Genomic DNA, 21042 nt, shown 5'->3' with positions numbered 1-21042 from the left:
TGGGTAGTAGATCCATGCACCTGACAAACCCAGCACTGCTGCATCTACAAAGATTGGGTAGTAGATCCATGCACCTGACAAACTCAGTTCTGCTACATCTACAAAGATTGGGTAGTAGATCCATGCACCTGACAAACCCAGCTCTGCTGCATCTACATAGATTGGGTAGTAGATCCATGCACCTGACAAACCCAGCTCTGCTGCATTTACTAAGATTGGGTAGTAGATCCATGCACCTGACAAACTCAGCTCTGCTACATCTACATAGATTGGGTAGTAGATCCATGCACCTGACAAACTCAGCTCTGCTACATCTATATAGATTGGGTAGTAGATCCATGCACCTGACAAACTCAGCTCTGCTACATCTATATAGATTGGGTAGTAGATCCATGCACCTGACAAACTCAGCTCTGCTACATCTATATAGATTGGGTAGTAGATCCATGCACCTGACAAACTCAGCACTGCTACATCTATATAGATTGGGTAGTAGATCCATGCACCTGACAAACTCAGCTCTGCTACATCTATATAGATTGGGTAGTAGATCCATGCACCTGCCAAACCCAGCTCTGCTACATCTACATAGATTGGGTAGTAGATCCATGCACCTGACAAACTCAGCTCTTCCGCATCTCTGTAAAAGTTCAAAGTTCATTAATTAGGTAATAAATGAGCTGGATCTCCTCTGGAGTGGTATAAGTCCATGCACTTTGGGGTCTTCCTAAAGATGGAGACATAGACAAAGCCATATGACTGGGAGCTGATGAGCGGAGCGCCCCCCGGCATTGTGCGGGGTCCTTTGTCTCTAGGCTGAGAGCCCATCTGCCAGCCATGCTCAGGGTCTGTATGACCACCTACCCCTAGTGATTGTAAGGAGACTCTTCACATCTAGACATCGCAGAGAATGACCCCCCCCCCCCCCCGCCCTCCATCTAGTCCATACAGGGAATGATATTGGTAAGATAAATGGAGGGGAAATCGGACAATTGTTGTTATTTCCTGGGGAGATTCTAATGTTAGATACATAATAGATCGATATGAGATAGATGATAGAGAAAAAGATAGAAGAGAGGATAGATAGGAAAGAAGATAGATATGAGATAGATGCTGGGAAGTAACATGAGTATCAGAGATAGCACCTGCTCTAGGGCTCACAGGGTCAGGGGGCCCCGGCATCTGAGGTATTAGGTGTGTATTGGGAGTGTATATACTGTATGTGTGTGTATGTGCTGCATGGGTGTATATGGTACTGTATGTGTGTATATATGGTGTGACTATATTGTATGTAGATTTATGCTGTATGTGTGTATATGCGGTATTTCTTATTGTATAAGTATATAAATGTGTGTATATGAGTGTATTCATGTTTAGGATTTGTCGATATAAGTATACAAATGTGTATAGATGTGTATATATATACAGAAAGTCCCCGGGTTACATACAAGATAGGTTCCATAGGTTTGTTCTTAAGTTAAATTTGTATGTAAGTCGAAACTGTATATTTTATCATTGTAGCTCCAGACAAAAATTTTTTTTTGAATTGGAGTTTCAAAATATTTTGCTGTAATTGGAGCAAGGATTGTCAATAAAGCTTCATTACAGACACCTTACAGCTGATCATTGCAGTCTGGGACTATAGTAACAGAGGTCACAGAGGGCAGAGGGGTCCGTCTGTAACTGGGGGTCATCTGTAAGTCGGGTGTCCTTAAGTAGGGGACCGCCTGTATGTCTATTTATGTGTGTATAATTGTGCTTGATGGTAACTCCTTGATTAGATAGATATGAGATGGATAGATAGATAGATAGATAGATAGATAGATAGATAGATAGATAGATATGAGATAGATATGAGATAGATATGAGATAGATATGAGATAGATATGAGATAGATAGATAGATATGAGATAGATATGAGATAGATATGAGATAGATAGATATGAGATAGATAGATATGATATAGATAGATATGAGATAGATAGATAGATAGATAGATATGAGATAGATAGATAGATATGATATAGATAGATATGAGATAGATAGATATGAGATAGATAGATATGAGATAGATAGATAGATAGATAGATAGATAGATATGAGATAGATTGATAGATAGATATGATATAGATAGATAGATAGATAGATAGATAGATATGAGATAGATAGATAGATAGATAGATAGATAGATAGATAGATAGATAGATAGATAGATATCCAAAAAACAGAGGCAGCACTCCAGATATAAAGTGAAAAAATTGGAAGGGTTTATTCCAAAACCGGCTTGACGTTTCGGTGTTTATCACCTTTTTCAAGCAGTGTGCAAATACAAATAGGCAAACTTATATACCCCCTGGTAGGAGGGTTTACAAACGTGACATCATAATCAAATGTGTGAATACAGGATCAATTAGAGTAGCAGCAGTGACGTAAGTAAAGTGCTAGTGCATTATAAATAGACATCAAATATACATTAGAATTCATGTGTATACAGTACTAGCAAGGATTAGAACTGATTACCCGTGTCCGGCGTCTCTCTATCTCTATAATGGCGATAGTATACCTGTTCGCGTCTATAAGACTCTACTGCGCATGACCGGAAGTCAACTGAGTATGCGCATGCGTAGAGAGTAGAGTGGAGTGAGACGTGGCCATATTGAAAAAGGGAATCGCAACATTCATATATGCATAAACGACTGGCAAAATCGGGTCAGTAAATATACAGTACATGTACTAAAATGTCTTATAGACGACAGTGTGCAGTGGTATATATAACTTAAGGGACCTAGTCACTCATTACGGGCCGGACTGGAAAAAGCTTGGCAAAAATGCCTGCTTAAAGATAGATAGATAGTTGAGAAAGAAAGATATATCTGCGTTTCGCTTGTCCTTGCAGACTTTTACAACTATTTTTTAATTTGTGATGTGCCCCCTCTCCCCCCTCCCCTCTCTCCCGGGCTCATCAAGGGCCAATGAAATATAATAGTGAATTATCTGAGAGTTCCGGTAGATGGGGGTGAGGAGTATCTGCGGTGATAAGAGGACAGAAGTTGTGCGCTGTCTCAGCGTCTCCTCCTCCGCGCCTCAGACCTTGACTCTTGTTCTCTCGGTTTTTTTTTCCCACTACAAACAAAATCTTATTCCCAGTTAATTAAAATGTTAAAAACAACCTTCTTTCCTTCTTTCCTCGCTGATTTTATCTCGCCAGGTGTTTGGGCCAGAAACTAATCTCCTCTATTAGGGATGAATTGTGTTTTTGCAGAAGAAACTTTGAAAGTTTCCGTGTGCGGCGTCGGCGTGGCTCTACCTGTCGTATTAGCGCTAAGTAGATTACACTGTAACAGATCCTTCAATTATGGCGGATAATTAATAATGCAGCTAGAAGGAGACGTTCCCAGCCCATGCGTTATACGCTTTTATATATATGTTATTTTTTATGGGTTTTTTTTAATGTTTTTTTTATTTTTGTACACCACAGATGGGGGGATTAGGATAGAAGAAGGTCTGGCAGTTGGATACGAAAACCGATAATCTGAGAAATCCGTGTGATACCAAATCCCAACAACGGGAAAAAATACTAATTAATTTTATTCATTTTTTTAATAAAAAAAAAAAATAAAAAAAAAAATGAAGAGCACAAGTGCTGGACATGTTAACTCATAAATGCTTTTATTCATTTTGGGGCAATTTCCTCAAAATTTGGGAATGTTTATTGGAACTTTCTTAAAGGGCCGGCGCAGGTTTTGGACTTTGCTCTTCTGAACAGACCAGACTTGATACAAATGTATCCAGATTTTCAGATTGCAGCTCCTTGGAACCCCACCTTAAGATAACATTTTTGAGGGGTCATACCCTCTATTAACCCTATACACACCATCAGTGTCGGACTGGGTTTCCTTAGGCCCACCAGAGAAAATAAATTTGGGGGCCCACTCTTCATTATCCCCCAGGACATATACTCTCGAAGCCTCCAAATTGTGTTGTTTTCTGATGGACCTCTGGGGTTCAGTATTGGGTTGAGTTAGGGCCCACCGGAGGATCCTCTGGTACTCTGGTGGGCCAGTCCGACACTGCACACCATAGTCACCAAAGTGGGTTGTCTTGTGCCGGACTTCTTGGGGTAGAATACAGTTTTGGGTCAGAACCTTGGCCCACCGGGGGATCCTCTAGTACTGTCAGCCCAGGAATATTTTTGGCGTTTTTATTTGTAATAGGATTAGATTTTTTTTTTTTTTTGGGCGGGGGGCACAAACCATTGACTCCACAGAACCCATAGTCACCACAGTGGGTTGTCTTCTGCTGGACCTCTGGGATAGAACACAGTTCTGAGTTAGAACCTGGACTCAACGGAGGATCCTCTAGTACCATCAACGCAGGAATATTTTCATAATTTTTGGATTAGATAAAAAAACTTTTGAGGGGTCCACCCTCTATTAAGCCCATAAAACCCATAGTCAACAAACATGGTTGTCTTCTGCTGGACCCCCGGGGTAGAACCTCAGCCCAACGGAGGAGCCTGTTGTGCTGTCAACCTGAAATATTTTTGGATTAGATTAAAAACTGTTTTGGGGCTCCTCCTCCATTACCTCTATTGACCCCATAGTCACCACAGTGGGTTGTCTTGTGCTGGACCTCTGGGGTAAAATCCAATATTTGATTAGAACCTGGACTCGCGGAGAGATCCTCTAGTACTGTCAGCCCATGAATATTTTTGTAATTTTTGAATAAGATTAAAAACTTTTGTGGGATCCACCCTCTTTTAACCCTATAGGCCCCATAGTCACCAAAGTGGGCTGTCTTTTGCCGGACCTCTGGAGTAGAACACAGAATTGGGAAACAATATTGGGACAGTATTAGAACTTTAGAGCACCGGAGGACGCTCTAGCATTGCGACAGACCAGGAATATTTTTTTTTTAAATTTTTGTAATGGGTAGGATTAGAAGTTTGCAAACCAAAAATTTTTTTTTTTAAATTTACTTTTTTTTTTTTTAACAAAATCTTGATGCCAACTGGAAAATCCTGCAGGGTTTCTGATAGCAATGGGGGAATTGAGAAGCCCACAATTAAGCATATGGGCATTAAGATAATTGTCAGATCTGTTGGCGGACATGATAGAAGACAGATTGGTACGAATCAGTGCGCTCTACTGCAGCACCCAGGGAGACAATTTGACGTTTTACCTGCCTGAGTTACTCTTCCATATTTGTCACTAAATGTGCAGCGCTGCAGCGAAGCGAGTGTTAAGTGCTGTGCACACAGCCGGGGATACACAGCTCAGGAGCTCCCTCTAGTGCATCACTGCTGTAACCACAGGGGAACCTACTGTACATTCTAGAATGTGAGCGTTCTACACGTCTATAACAATGTATCACTTTTTATTTTTTTACCAAGTTCAAGATTTCTGCTTGATGTCCGTAAAAGAAAACATTGCCATTTATTAATTATGTCATTGGGTGTCATTAGTATTCGACGTTGCTGCACTTGCTGGTTTTGACTGTAACAAACCTTCAGAAATTTGGATTTTAAGGGGTTCTCCTGATATTAAAAAAAATGTCTGCTTTCTTCCAAAAACAGCGCCACACCTGACCATGGGCAGTGTGTGGTATTGCAACTAAGCTCCTTTCATTTCTATAAAGCTGAGCTGCAGTACCTGCACAAACCATGGCCAGGTGTGGCGCTGTTTTTGGAAGAAAGCCGCCACGTTTTTCAACCCCTTTAACCATTTAGATGTTATGCCAACAGTTTACATTCACCAGCAGAAAGAAGTCACAAAGTAACAAATTTTACTATAAAGGTAGCAATTTATTAACCCTTTTGATGTTTCCTTGCTAGGTGGGATCTCACAGGGAGGACAGTCTACGAGGGAGTCACTCACTTGTGCCAAATCAGGTGTCGGTGCCGCAGTTACCCGTACAGTCAGCCACGTCCCCCGACCTAAACCCCAGCCAGGATCCATATAGAGGTAATAACTATATCGCATTGGGAAATATACAAATTACTGTCACTTTAAGATGATCATAGATAGATCATAGGTGAGAGGTAGGTTTATATGGGAAAAGAACATACAGTATTGGATTCCAATTGCCACCACTAGAGGTTGCTCCAGAGCTCACTGCATACATAATGAGGGCTTTATATCTATGTAAGCAGTGAGCTCCCCTAGTGGTGACGACAAGGAAAATAGATTTTATAATTTAAAGGAAATTAATTAGTTCCTTTATTTTATATAGCACACACAGATTATGCAGCGCTGCACAGAGCAGTCCCTGTTCCCAATGGGGCTCACAATCTAATCAACCTACCAGTATGTTTTGGAGTGTGGGAGGAAACCAGAGGACCTGGAGGAAGCCCACGCAAACACGGAGAGAACAGATAAACTCTTTGCAGATGTTGACCTGGATGGGACTTGAACCCAAGTACCCAGCGCTGCAAGGCTGTAGTGCTAACCACTGAGCCACCGTGCTGTTCTGATTTTGTAAATTTGCAGGCAGTATTTAGTATAGTCCCTGGAGAGATCTGTAATCAGATCAGTTTTAGTAGTTGCAGGTCTTTGATATGGATTTATATTCCAGTATTGTAGCTTCTACAAGTGCACTAGGAGCGTGTCCTCACACCGCTGTGCTCTTAGCACTCTGCATTCAATTCTATATATTGTCCCCAGCAGGGCCGGTTTTAGACAAAATGGGGCCCTGGGCAAAACTAAAAGTGGGGCCCCAAAATATAACAATTTTATGAGCAGTCACAGTCAGTAAGAGGCTCCTTTATCCCTGCACAATAATAACACTTTGTAGTTACACCCAGTAGTAGGTAAGTATCTGTAATATGGGGCTGTAGGAGGATTATACAGGAGACAGATGAGAGGGAGATGGATGATAGATGATAAATATGATAGATGTATAGATGTATAGATGCAGAAATATAAAGTAGATTATAGATAGATGATAGAAGATGGATAAATATGAGATAGATACAGGAGAAGAGAGATAGGAGATCGATAGATAGATAATAGATAGGATATAGATAGGTAGATAGAAAATTTATAGATAAATATACTAAAAGTCAGATAGATACATTTATAGACAGATATATAGATAGAAAATAGACAAATAATAGGAGATAATAACTAGACACCAGTGGCGTAACTAGGAGAGGCTGGGCCCCATAGCAGATTTCTGCATGGGGCCCCCCCCTCCCCCCCAAAAAAAATAGACATATGTAGGCTACATTCACATAAACGTGTACACGCCAGGCTAGAGCCTGGCAGGCACACATCAGACGCGCTGGGGAGGTGATCGCGGCTCACCCCTCCCCTCTCCATAGAGTATAGAGCCGCATGGTCATTCTTATGGCCACAGATCTCTGTTGCGGCCACGGCTCGAAACAGTGAGTACTCGTTGTGCTCACTGTACCGAGCCGAGGCGCTATAGTTGCCTATGAGGGATGTATATCCGTCAGCAAATTGCAGCCAGATATACGTCCCCCATTCGTTCTTGTGAATTGCCCCTACACAGACATATTTCTACAATTACACAAATTTATACACTGATATATACACACCTTTATATACTTATATACACACACATAAAGTTCTACACGTGTATAGTTGCACCCATATACATACAAGTATACACACACATTTATGCACTAATACAGAGTGTATACAAACTCACAGTATATACACTGACCATATATACACATGCAGTATAAAAAGACCAAATACACACATACTGCATATACATATTGAATATACACACATACAACAAATACACACACATTCAGTATATACAGCATATACATACATACTATATGCACAGCATATACAAAAACACACATACATATATTTATATATATACACACAATAAATACAGCATTTGCATCTATGCATATATACACGCTATATGCATATATACACATATACACAGTATATTAATAAACACAGTATATACACATATACGCAATATACACATACACAGAATATACATATATATACACAATATACAAAGTATATACACAATATACACAGTATATACATATATACACACAATATACACAGTATATACATATATATACACAATATACATATATATACACAATATACACAGTATATACATATATACGCAATATACACATACACAGAATATACATATATATACACAATATACATATATATACACAATATACACAGAATATACATATATATACACAATATACAAAGTATATACACAATATACACAGTATATACATATATATATACAATATAGACAGTATATACATATATATATATACAATATACACAGTATATACACAATATACACAGTATATACATATATACACAATATACACAGTATATACATATATATATACAATATACACAGTATATACATATATATACAATATACACAGTATATACATATATATACACAATATACACAGTATATACATATATATACACAATATACACAGTACATACATATATATACACAATATACACAGTATATACATATATATACAATATACACAGTATATACATATATATACAATATACACAGTATATACATATATATACAATATACACAGTATATACATATATATATACAATATACACAGTATATACATATATATATATACAATATACACAGTATATACATATATATACACAATATACACAGTATATACATATATATACACAATATACACAGTATATACATATATATACACAATATACACAGTATATACATATATATACACAGTATATACATATATATACAATATACACAGTATATACATATATATACAATATACACAGTATATACATATATATACAATATACACAGTATATACATATATATACAATATACACAGTATATACATATATATACAATATACACAGTATATACATATATATATACAATATACACAGTATATACATATATATATATACAATATACACAGTATATACATATATATACACAATATACACAGTATATACATATATATACACAATATACACAGTATATACATATATATACAATATACACAGTATATACATATATACACACAATATACACAGTATATACATATATATACACAATATACATATATATACACAATATACACAGTATATACATATATACGCAATATACACATACACAGAATATACATATATATACACAATATACATATATATACACAATATACACAGAATATACATATATATACACAATATACAAAGTTTATACACAATATACACAGTATATACATATATATATACAATATAGACAGTATATAAATATATATATATATACAATATACACAGTATATACACAATATACACAGTATATACATATATACACAATATACACAGTATATACATATATATACACAATATACATATATATACAATATACACAGTATATACATATATACACAATATACACAGTATATACATATATATACACAATATACACAGTATATACATATATATACACAATATACACAGTATATACATATATATATACACAATATACACAGTATATACATATATATACACAATATACACAGTATATACATATATATACACAATATACACAGTATATACATATATATACAATATACACAGTATATACATATATATACAATATACACAGTATATACATATATATATACAATATACACAGTATATACATATATATATACAATATACACAGTATATACATATATATATACAATATACACAGTATATACATATATATACACAATATACACAGTATATACATATATATACACAATATACACAGTATATACATATATATACAAAATACACAGTATATACATATATATACACAATATACACAGTATATACATATATATACAATATACACAGTATATACATATATATACAATATACACAGTATATACATATATATATACAATATACACAGTATATACATATATATACACAATATACACAGTATATACATATATATACACAATATACACAGTATATACATATATATACAATATACACAGTATATACATATACACACACAATATACACAGTATATACATATATATACAATATACACAGTATATACATATATACACAATATACACAGTATATACATATATATACAATATACACAGTATATACATATATATACAATATACACAGTATATACATATATATACAATATACACAGTATATACATATATATACAATATACACAGTATATACATATATATATACAATATACACAGTATATACATATATATACACAATATACACAGTATATACATATATATACACAATATACACAGTATATACATATATATACAATATACACAGTATATACATATACACACACAATATACACAGTATATACATATACAGACCGATAAATACATATGTATTTACTTACCTTTTAGGATGTGTAGGTGACCAGCCGGCCGTGGCGTCAGGCGGTTGTTCCGGCGGGTGTTCGGGCAGGAGGGGGGGGGGGGTTATGGTTGTGCGCTCGGGCGGGGGAGGGGGTGCGTTCGCCGGGCGGGAAGGAGAGGGGGATGCGTTCGCTGGGGCGGGAGGGAGAGGGGGATGCGTTCGCTGGGGCGGGAGGGAGAGGGCGATGCGTTCGCTGGAGCAGGAGGGAGAGGGGGGGTGTTCGCTGGGGTGGGGGGCGTGGTCATCAACTGTGCCTCGCTATGCAGGGGGTAGGCGGGCCGCGGTTACCTGTGCCGGCGGACGGGGAAGGGACTGGGCGATCCAGGAGTGGAGGGTGGGCCAGGAGAGAGGTGGGCGGTAGCCGGAACGCAGAGGGAGGGGCCCGGGGACACGATGTGCCAGGCACCTGGCAGTGCACTGCCGGACCACTTGGCAAAGCACTGACCACAGAGTCCGTGCATCCCCGGGCCCCTGAACCTCATGGGCCCCGTAGCAGCTGCTACTGCTGCTACGGCGGTAGTTACGCCACTGCTAGACACATAGATGATAGATATATAGACAGGAGATTGATGATCAGCATCTTCATCCTAGGGGTATCAAAGGAGCAATACATCCTCTGCCCACAAAAGTCCACAAGCAGGGGACCCCTCTAGAACAGGGTGCCCTGTGATGCAGTTAAATACAAGGAACTAAGAGCACAGCAGTGTGAGGACACAACCCCAGTGCACTTGAAGAAGCTACAATTCTGAAATATAAATCCATATTTCACAGTCCTGCTGCTACTAACAACACACACACTGATTACACATCTCTCCCGGGACAATATCTTACACTGGCTGCAGTCTGCATGGTCAACCTTTCTGACACATTGGGGGTCATTTACTAAGGGCCCGATTCATGTTTTTGCGACGGGTTAACCGAATTTTTCCGTTTTGCGCCGATTTTCCCTGTATTGCCCCGTGATTTCGGCGCACGCGATCGGATTGTGGCGCATCGGCACCGGCATGCACACGACGGAAATCGGGGGGGCGTTGCCGTAAAAAAAACCTGACGGATTTGGAAAAACCGCCGCATTTAAAAAAAAAAAAGTGTCGCTCGACACGCACTTACCTTCACCCACGATGGCTCGGTGAACTTCAGTGCATTCCGATGCTCTTCAGCGCAGCAGCGACACCTGGTGGACGTCGGAGGAACTACCTTAGTGAATCCCGGCCGGACCCGAATCCACCAAAGAGAATGCACCGCTGGATCGCGAAGGGACCGGGTAAGTAAATCTGCCCCATTGGAGTTCACTGGAGTTCACCTTCTATTTCTTGGTGCAGGTAAGTGCGTGTCAAGCGACACTTTTTTTAAAAAAAATACCGCAATTTTTCCGAATCCGTCGGGTTGTCCGACGGCCACGGCCCCAATTTCCGTCCCATGCATGCCGGCGCCGAAGCGACGCAATCTGATCGCATGCGCCAAAAACCTGGGGCAATTCGTCGCAAATCAGAAAAATTCAGGAAACCCCCCCAAAAATCGATTTGGGCCCTTAGTAAATGACCCCCATTACCTTTAATTCAGTGACTGAGTGCCTTATTTTAAAAAAGGCGAAATTTTTTGCGCAAATCATAACATTGCCTTTCCTAAGGACTGGCGTGTTATTGCACAGTTATTTGCGCCCATATCGGCGCAATAGTATCATAAATTGGGCACAAACATCTGTAAAGAGGCGCAATGTAATGACAAATAGGGGGCAACAACACATGGCGAATTGAGGCGTAACAGTCCAAAATGGCGCACAATATGCACAAAACAGACATTACACGGCAAAAAGGTGCAAAACGACAAAGGGAAAAAAAAAGATAAATGACCCCCTAAATCTAACATGGCCTTATACTTCACGTGACATACTCAGCTCTGCTACATCCCCAATTCCTCCCCCGTCTCCATATTCCTGTAGACCTCACATATAACGCCGCGTTCTCTTGTCTTCTAGGCCTCTCAGCCGGTCTACAAGGACAGAGCGTGTCTCCGGGAAGCTCGGAAATCAAATCAGATGAAGAAGGAGACGAAAATCTTCAAGACTCCAAATCCGATGACAAGAAATTAGATGATGACAAGAAGGATGTCAAATCAATTACGAGGTCAAGATCTAGGTAACAGGATGTAGTAGTGTCGCTTCATTTAATTCCTTCACTGGATTTCGATGAAGTGAACAGAACGGATTATGGAGAGACCACGGATTTGTGTCCACTGGTGGCGGATTTGCCTGGTGGAAGCGGAGGGTGTAGTATGTGCGCCCTCATGTCAGGCATGTACTGTCACATCCAGCACCGCGCTCCATTGTCACATGTGTCTATCCATCCGCCTCATTGTCAGATCTAATCCTTTTTGAAATCTCAGCTCCAGACTGATACATTGTAACAAACCAGCAGAGAGATCTGTGCAGCTGCTGCTGATGTGTTTAGCTCGCAGAGCATTGTCTAGACTGGATACAATTGTCTCCATTTAGAGGCAGTGGCCCTGTACCTAGCTGTTCCTGCTCTCAGCTGTTAAGTGGAGACAATTGTATCCAGTCTAGACAATGCTCTGTGAGCTAAACTGCCTGGACTCCAGACTGATACATTGTAACAAACCAGCAGAGAGACCTGCACAACTGCTGCTGATGTGTTCAGCTCACAGAGCATTGTCTACACTGGATACAATTGTCTCCATTCAGAGGCAGTGACCCTGTACACAGCTAGTCCTGCTCTCAGCTGTTAAGTGGAGACAATTGTATCTAGTCTAGACAATGCTCTGTGAGCTAAACTGCTCCAGAGTGATACATTGTAACAAACTAACATCAGCATCAGGTGCACAGATATATCTTCTAGGTTTCTAAATGGTATCAGTGTAGAGTCCAGGCTGTTTAGCTCACATAGCATTGTCTAGCATTGATACAATAGTCTCCCTTTCTCAGCTAGGAGCAGGATTAGCCCTGTAGATCTGTGTAATCATATCTTTGTGTATGTTGTTAGTAGCAGCAGGACTGTGATATATGGATTTATGTTCCGTGATTGTAGCTTCTCCACCTACTAATGTGCTCTCAACTCTCTGCGGCCAGTGTTATGTTATGCCCCTGGAGAGATGTGTAATCATACCTTTGTGTATATTGTCAGTAGCAGCAGGGCTGTGATATATGGATTTAAATATTTCAGGATTGTGGCTTCTCCAAGCGCATTAATTAAGTGCATTAATTATACATTATCCTTTCCAAAACCCCTTTCCCCTGTTCTGATTTAAAGCTATAGCTTTTACTCAGAGCAGAGGGGAGGGGCACAAGAGAAGCGTAATGCTAACAGAGGAGAACACAGTAGTGTAAAGACACTCTTTAAGAAGCTACAATCCTGGAATATAAATCCATATTTCACAGTCCTGCTGCTATTAGCAGAATACACAAAGCTATGGTTACACATGTCTCCAGGGAAAATACATAGCACTAGATGCAGAGAGCTAAGAGCACAGCGGTGTAAGGAAACGCCCACAGTGCACTTGGAGAAGCTACAATCCTGGGATATAAATCCATATTTCACAGTCCTGCTGCTACTAACAGCATACACAAAGGTCTGATTACACATCTCTCTAGGGGCAACATATACGACTATCTGCAGAAAACTAAGAGCACAGCAGTGTGAGGACAGACCCCCAGCGGAGCTACAATGCTAAAATATACATTTCACAGTTCTGCTGCTACTAACAACACAGACATTGGTATGGTCAGGCTCACACCTTGCAGATGTTAGTGGGGGGAGTATAGGCCGCTATTTACACACTTCGAGTCCTCTACATCTCATGTTCTCTAAACTTTTTCTTCTTTTGCCTTCTTTTGGGAAAAAAAAATTCTAACAAAAACCTAATGTTTTTGAGGATCCCCCGAAGTTTCTTCCTTCTGGCAATCCCCCTTTACTATTTTGGGCTCAAAGCTCCCAGGACTCTTGGGTCAGCACCAGCACTTTTGTGCGGGTGTTACTTGGCACGGTTTCACTCCAATATTTTGGCACCGGCGCCACTTATGGGACGGCGCCGCTCTGTGGCGCTTTTATCTGAAAGTCAAACCTGCGGCATGCTGGGTCACTAAATGTCAGACTAGAAATCCAACATCTGTAGCAAGTGTAGCGCCCCCCAGGGAGGCAGGACGGTACAACTTTGTACCCAGCAGGACCGCGGCGGCGGCGGCACAGTCTTAGACGCCCACGACCTACAGAGTCAGATGTTCATCCAGTATTAGCACTGTCACCCAGGGTTGTAGTGTCAGGGATTGTGGGTGTGTAGTATAATACTGATGTAGCAGAGCTGAGTTTGTCAGGTGAGGATTATAGTTGGAATCAAACCCAAAACTTGTCTGGGGCTCATCCTCTAGACTCCAAATGACATCATACAGGAAGGCAGGGATATCCATACTATGGTTGTGCAGCTGGGAGTTGTAGTCCTTATCCTGTCACTACACCAATGGAACGGAGTCTGCATATAGACACGGAGAGGAGGAGTTCATATAGATTTACATAATACAGAAATACAATATGTAGCGTACGGGATCCACCCTTTCCTTTCCAGTAGCTTGCGATTAGATGTTGCAGTGCGTTACAGTATTTAAGACAAATCACTTTGAGTCAAATGACAAATTCAGCTCTGCTGCATCTGTATGCTCTGAGGAATACGGAAGGCAACTGACACACGATGGAGCCGGTGCCGGTGCCGGTACCACGCGGTGCCCCGTTACTTGTGCAGTACATCTTTACATTGAGCGGAATGTGCGTTTGGTATACAATGTATCCAAAATACGATGGACCCTCCGAGTGGTTCCTCTCCATAATCAATGTGCTCAACCTGACGCTTCTTACTGAAAAATATCAAGTCGGGACTATGACAACACTTCCTGTACTCTGCCGCCTCAGAGCAATTCCTTATTTCATTAAAAATATTTATTGAACCCGAGTAACGAATGTTGGAGAGTCCAGACAGGGAGTGTTGTCATGGGAGCACATACATTGTCTAACCTGTAATATTATGGCATGTTTATGATTGTTTTTGAAATGCCGTGTATGATAGTTATAAAGAATTTTTTCTGAAATTTCATAGTTTGTATGACAAAAGGGGTGTGGCCCTGTAGAAAGGGGGCGTAAACTAATGCACCAAATACAAAGTGTAAAGTACATCCAGACAGACTACGCCGGGTTTATCATACAGCATCAGCGACTTTGTCACATTGCTACATCTTTGGCCCCTCCCTTATACCACATGCCACACCTTTTTCCAAATAACCCCCCTCCCCCTCCTGCTGGACAAGTAGGAAATAGTCTATAAAACTATAAATAATTGTGGTGCACAACATGTATGGCCAAAAGCCAAAAACAGGCACTCCCTCTTGGTGTGGAGGTGGTGTAAGGGAGGAAATAGTCACAGTTCCTGGGATGTTCCAGGAATTAAGACTATTTCAGGGCTTATATGGCAGTTGTTTAGGCCTAAAAGCACTTCTAATTCTGCCTCTAAGATTTCGCTATAATAAACTATAAATGTTACTATACCAGTTGTTATATCGCTTTACTCAGGGGTGCACCATCCATGATGAGAGTTGAGCCTCTTGCCTCAGGCAGCACCACATGCATTAAGATGGGGACAGCATTAGGGGTGCAGTCACCTGCTGTCTCTTTACATCCAATATGTGTGACTAAGAAAGTAACCTGGTATATTACTAGTCGTTGAGGCAACTCCCCTCAGGGTGTATGTTATACCATATATGTTACTTAACTGTGTTTTCATGTCGCTATCCTCTCCCTTTCATCTTCTCTGAGTATTTATTTCAACCTCTCCATTATTCCTCAGCAATAACGATGATGAGGATCTAACACCGGAGCAGAAAGCCGAGAGGGAAAAAGAGAGAAGGATGGCCAACAACGCCCGCGAGCGCCTACGGGTGCGCGACATCAACGAGGCCTTCAAGGAGCTGGGAAGGATGGTCCAGCTACACCTGAAGAGCGACAAACCCCAGACCAAGCTTCTTATACTACATCAAGCCGTAGCCGTCATACTCAGCCTAGAGCAGCAAGTCCGAGGTACGATACTGGAGCCAAATCTAGAAAAAATCTAGAGAATTGCTGCTGAATAAAATTTTGGTCAAATTTTGTGTTCACAACTTACCTTTGTAGAGGCCAGAGCTTTGATTTTTTTTATACGGGGTCTGCGACTGGCAGCCACACTCCATATACTGCAATCTGAAGCCCCCACCACTCTTTTGACCTACATGGAGCGATTGGCAGCAGTTGATTGGCAGCGGCTATCGGTAATCTCCATCAGCTCCGTACAAGTGACTGGAGCAGAATGGACATGCGTGGCCGTCTGCTCCTTTCATCTTGGGGAGTGACAAGGGGTCCGATGGAGGTACTTTGGACGCCATGGGACACCTCGTTATCCTGTGGATAGGGCCTTAATTGTTTGATTGAGAAAACCCCTTTAAATATAAAAGGACATCTCTGCTACGTACAATCCCTTTTTGTCAAGAAGTAGATTGTCTTACTTGGGCTCAAGGTTATCAGCTGAATTTTTGAGGAACGTAGCGGTAATTATTCGGTTTCCCAACAGCACCACCACAGGAGAGATTAGGTATTACACTTCCTGCTTTCATATCAATGGGATGCCTGTATAATGCTGAACAGTACAGAGTCCTCCAGAGAGACTTAGGGCTCCCTAATCGGATGAATGACACAATATTGGTTTAGCTGTGCAATCCCTTAAAATGTTTTAATGCTGTGAATTAATTGTATTTCTTTATTTATTTTTGCAGAAAGAAATCTAAATCCTAAAGCAGCATGTCTAAAGCGAAGGGAAGAAGAGAAAGTCTCCTCGGACCCTTCACCCTTGTCTCTTTCAGGACCCCATGTTGGAATGGGGGATGCATCAAATCATTTGGGACAGATGTAAAAAGGCAAGATTTACCAAAATATTTACAAAAATTCTCAGTACACTTATTCAGGCCTCTTAGACGAGACATTTGGGAAAAATGGGACCCATCATCTTTCTATTTTGATAAAAAGTTGGGTCAAACCTTGACACAAAAGAGAGGGGAATAATATTTCTTCTTTTGTCATGAGGTCTCTCCTAAAAATTGCTGTGATGGAAGCTTCATGTAAGTCACAGACACGCCCCCTCCATTGCTGCATTTCAGGGAAGTAAAGGGGGCGTGTCTGTGATTTATAGGAAGCTTCCAGAAGTAAGCTACAGTTTTTGGAGTGACCTTATGGGAAAGGTGAATTATGAGGAGCAGTGGTGGAGGGCATCAGGAATGTTGATTCCTTATACCTAATGTACACTCAAATCTTGTCTTCCAGGGAGAGGGTCACTTTAAAGTTATTGCTGAAAAAATGATTTTTTTAGATATACAGCGCCACACCAAGCCATGGTCAGTGGTGGTATTGCAACTCAGCTGTATAGAAATAAATGGAGATTAGTTGCAATACAATACACTACCCATGGTCAGGAGAGGAGCTGTTTCTGGAGGAAAGTAGCATTGTGTACTTCCTGTGGACAAATAACTGTCCCTGATCATGTGATGTCATACAGGTGCAGGGCTCATTATATCCCTTGTCATGTGACGTCACACAGGTCCACGGCTTGTTATATCCCTGGTCATGTGATGTCACACAGGTGCAGGGCTCATTCTATCCCTGGTCATGTGATGTCACACAGGTGCACGGCTCATTCTATCCCTGGTCATGGGATGTCACACAGGTGCATGGCTTGTTACATCCCTGGTCATGTGATGTCACGCAGTTACATGGCTCATTATATATCCCTGGACATGTAATGTCACACAGGTGCTCAGTACGTTACATTCCTGGTCATGTGATGTCACACAGATATAGGGCTCATTGGATCCCTGGTCATGTGATGTCACACAGGTGCACGGCTTGATATATCCCTGGTCATGTGATGTCACACAGATGCAGGGCTCATTATACATCCCTGGTCATGTGATGTCACACAGATGCATGGCTCATTATATGCCCGGTCATGTTATGTCACACAGGTGCACGGCTTGAAATATCCCTAGTCCATGTAACGTCACATAGGACAACAACTCTTATTCTCTCTCTCAACTCTTGTTGATCGATTTCTTTTAAAGCAATATGCCAAAATTTTTCAATTTGTGTTTTATTTATTTATTTTAATATCTTTTGTCGGTGACTGTCTCCCCACTCCTCGCTAATGCTGAGTTTTCCTCTTTTCTGTCATTTCAGGTCCGAGTCTTTTTTTTTGCATTTCTTCATTTAGGCAAGAAGCCACTTCCTTAACAGCTGTATTATCTTAAACCCACGATAAACATTTCTCCCGTGACCCTTTTTTTTTTTGTAAAATAAAACCAGACAAGTCTGAGTAGATATTATGCATTACAGACGCATTCCCTACACTAGAAGAAGGAGGACTCTCCACGTATCCCGCAGAATGTTCGGAGCAGTACGTCCCAGTGACAGTGAATGGCAATCTACTCCACGCCGTGGATCAATGCATTTGTGCCTAAACTTTTGAGAAAAAAAAAAATATTATGAATTTGTAAGCCTGGAAAAAAAAAAAAACCTATTTAATTTAAAAATTGTATACTTGCAATAATAAAAAAGTGTACTTCGGGGGGGAACAAAAAAAAACAAACAACAAAATAACAAAAAAAAAAAAGACAGTTTTTGTTGGTGTTCAAATTCCACAGGTGTTTATATTTTCTGGAAAAGCAAAAATAGGGGGCGGAGGGAGGTCGAGGGCATCGACATCCCAGAAATTTACAAAAACCAGCAAGTGTCTGATTAAGAAAACGGAGGGGGGGTAAAAAAATTCAAAAAAAGTGATGATATTAGCCATTCCTTAGGGTAGGAGGAACAGATGGATCTAATAGACCTATGACAAATATATAAATATATATAAATATATATATGAAAATGTAGTGATATGGTAAACTTTGGGTCATTTGTTTAAAAAATAAAAAAAATTGTTTTCGCTCCTGTATAAATAATAATGATGAATAACTTTTTTTTTTTCAAAAAGTTTTTACTGTAAATAGTTTTTTTTGTGCGTCTTTTTTGTCCCTTTAATTTTTTTTTTTTTTTTCTCCTTTTCTTGGGTTTTGTGACTTTGTCGTGTGAACTCTGTGGGGGGGGAGGTGATGCAGGAGAATTACGCTGAGCCTATAGTTGCTTCTCAGTCATTATTACAGAGTTGTTATTCCAGTCTATGGTAATGCAGGTCTTAAGACATCGTGTACATAGTGCAGGCAGCAAAAAATAAAAAAAAAGAATTGGCAACCCGAGTTTTGCCAAGCTGCACATTTGAGTCTATTCTGGGATTTTTTCATAGGTACAAGGTTAGAATGCTACAAAATGTTACCACTGTGCCTTCCAATGTTTGTATCATCATTAAGGAAATAATAATTACAAAAAAAAAAAAAATACATGAAAAAAAAATGTAAGAAAAAAAAAAATTAAGTGGCTGTGATATAGCTAATCAATTACAAGTGTTAACTACATATGTAGCTAAAGCCGTATGCAACGAGAATTTTTTTTTTTCTGGGTGTGGTCCAAATATTTGATAGGTGTCTACTTGGATAATCGTGTGCTTGACGACCTCTTGCTGCCAATAGCAAATTGATGGCCCAACTTTACGGCCTACCGTATGAGTACGCAACCATTGTCTACATTTTTTAGGTTTTTGTGGGCCAGTATGAATGTGATATGCTTTTGGGATTTTTTTTTTAACAGCTTGGCTTCACCTTCCTTGCCAAGAGATATCGGCATGTACTGACCTGCCTACCACTACGAGAGTCTACGAGACGCAGTATACTGTATATACTGTCCTTATCACTAGGCATTTGTTCAATTATTTTTTTTTTTTTGCTCTAAATTTTTTTTTTTTATATTCCAGCCACACAAACTTGGCATGTATTAAACTCTGTCCCTCGTTTTAAGTAGGATTATCACTATTGAAAAAGCCCTACCACGGTCTAAACGTCCATCTGTTCTCCAGCTATATACATTCATTTGTAAATCTTATGCAACAAATGACAAAAACGTATCATTATTTTCAAAAATTGTGTATGTAAAATTTATATTTTTACATGTAGACTTGTTATTATGTGTTGCAATATGTTGTATTGGGATTTTTTTTTTACATTTTTTTGTGATCGACAAAAAAAAAAATCCAACTTTAGAATTGAGTCTTCGAAAAGATATGCTACAAAATTATTTTTTAGGGTTTTTTTTTCGTGTGTTTTTGTTTCCTTTAATGAACAAGACTGACACTTTCCTTGTAATCATTTCATATCTTTCATATGTATGACGAAAATCTGTAAATATGTTAAATGTGGGGGGGGGAATGAGATGTCGTCATCGGTTTATACATTTCTTTTGTAAATGTGGAGGTGGATTAGGGTTGTTTGTACATTACATTATAAAAATTCAATGGGTTGCTTTTTATATATACATTATATGGCCTAGCCCTGTTATCAGCCAATTCCTCCTTGCCTGTGATGTAATTTCATTTAACTAAAAAAAAAAAAAAATTGTACATTGTATTCTGATTATTTTTCTGTTTTACATTTGCA

General features: G+C 39.6%; 1 protein-coding gene across 11 annotated transcripts in view; it reads left to right on the top strand.

The window, feature by feature from the left end:
• LOC140117323 (transcription factor 4) overlaps positions 1-21042 on the top strand; it is a 366241-nt gene extending 345199 nt beyond the window's left edge. For 8 of the 11 annotated variants that reach the window (XM_072133987.1, XM_072133920.1, XM_072133958.1 and 5 more), the window contains 5 exons: positions 5834-5963; positions 12418-12577; positions 16284-16513; positions 17242-17382; positions 18695-21042. In XM_072133987.1, coding sequence (XP_071990088.1) covers positions 5834-5963; positions 12418-12577; positions 16284-16513; positions 17242-17378 — 657 coding nt within the window. In that variant the 3' untranslated portion in view covers positions 17379-17382; positions 18695-21042. The remainder of the gene's footprint in view (positions 1-5833; positions 5964-12417; positions 12578-16283; positions 16514-17241; positions 17383-18694) is intronic. The other 3 variants (XM_072133939.1, XM_072133968.1, XM_072133930.1) reach the window with 1 other exon arrangement.

Source organism: Engystomops pustulosus, chromosome 1 (assembly GCF_040894005.1).
Source record: "Engystomops pustulosus chromosome 1, aEngPut4.maternal, whole genome shotgun sequence".
In the NCBI taxonomy this organism is placed as follows: Eukaryota; Metazoa; Chordata; class Amphibia; order Anura; family Leptodactylidae; genus Engystomops; species Engystomops pustulosus.
This window is presented reverse-complemented; position numbering and strand designations above follow the sequence as displayed.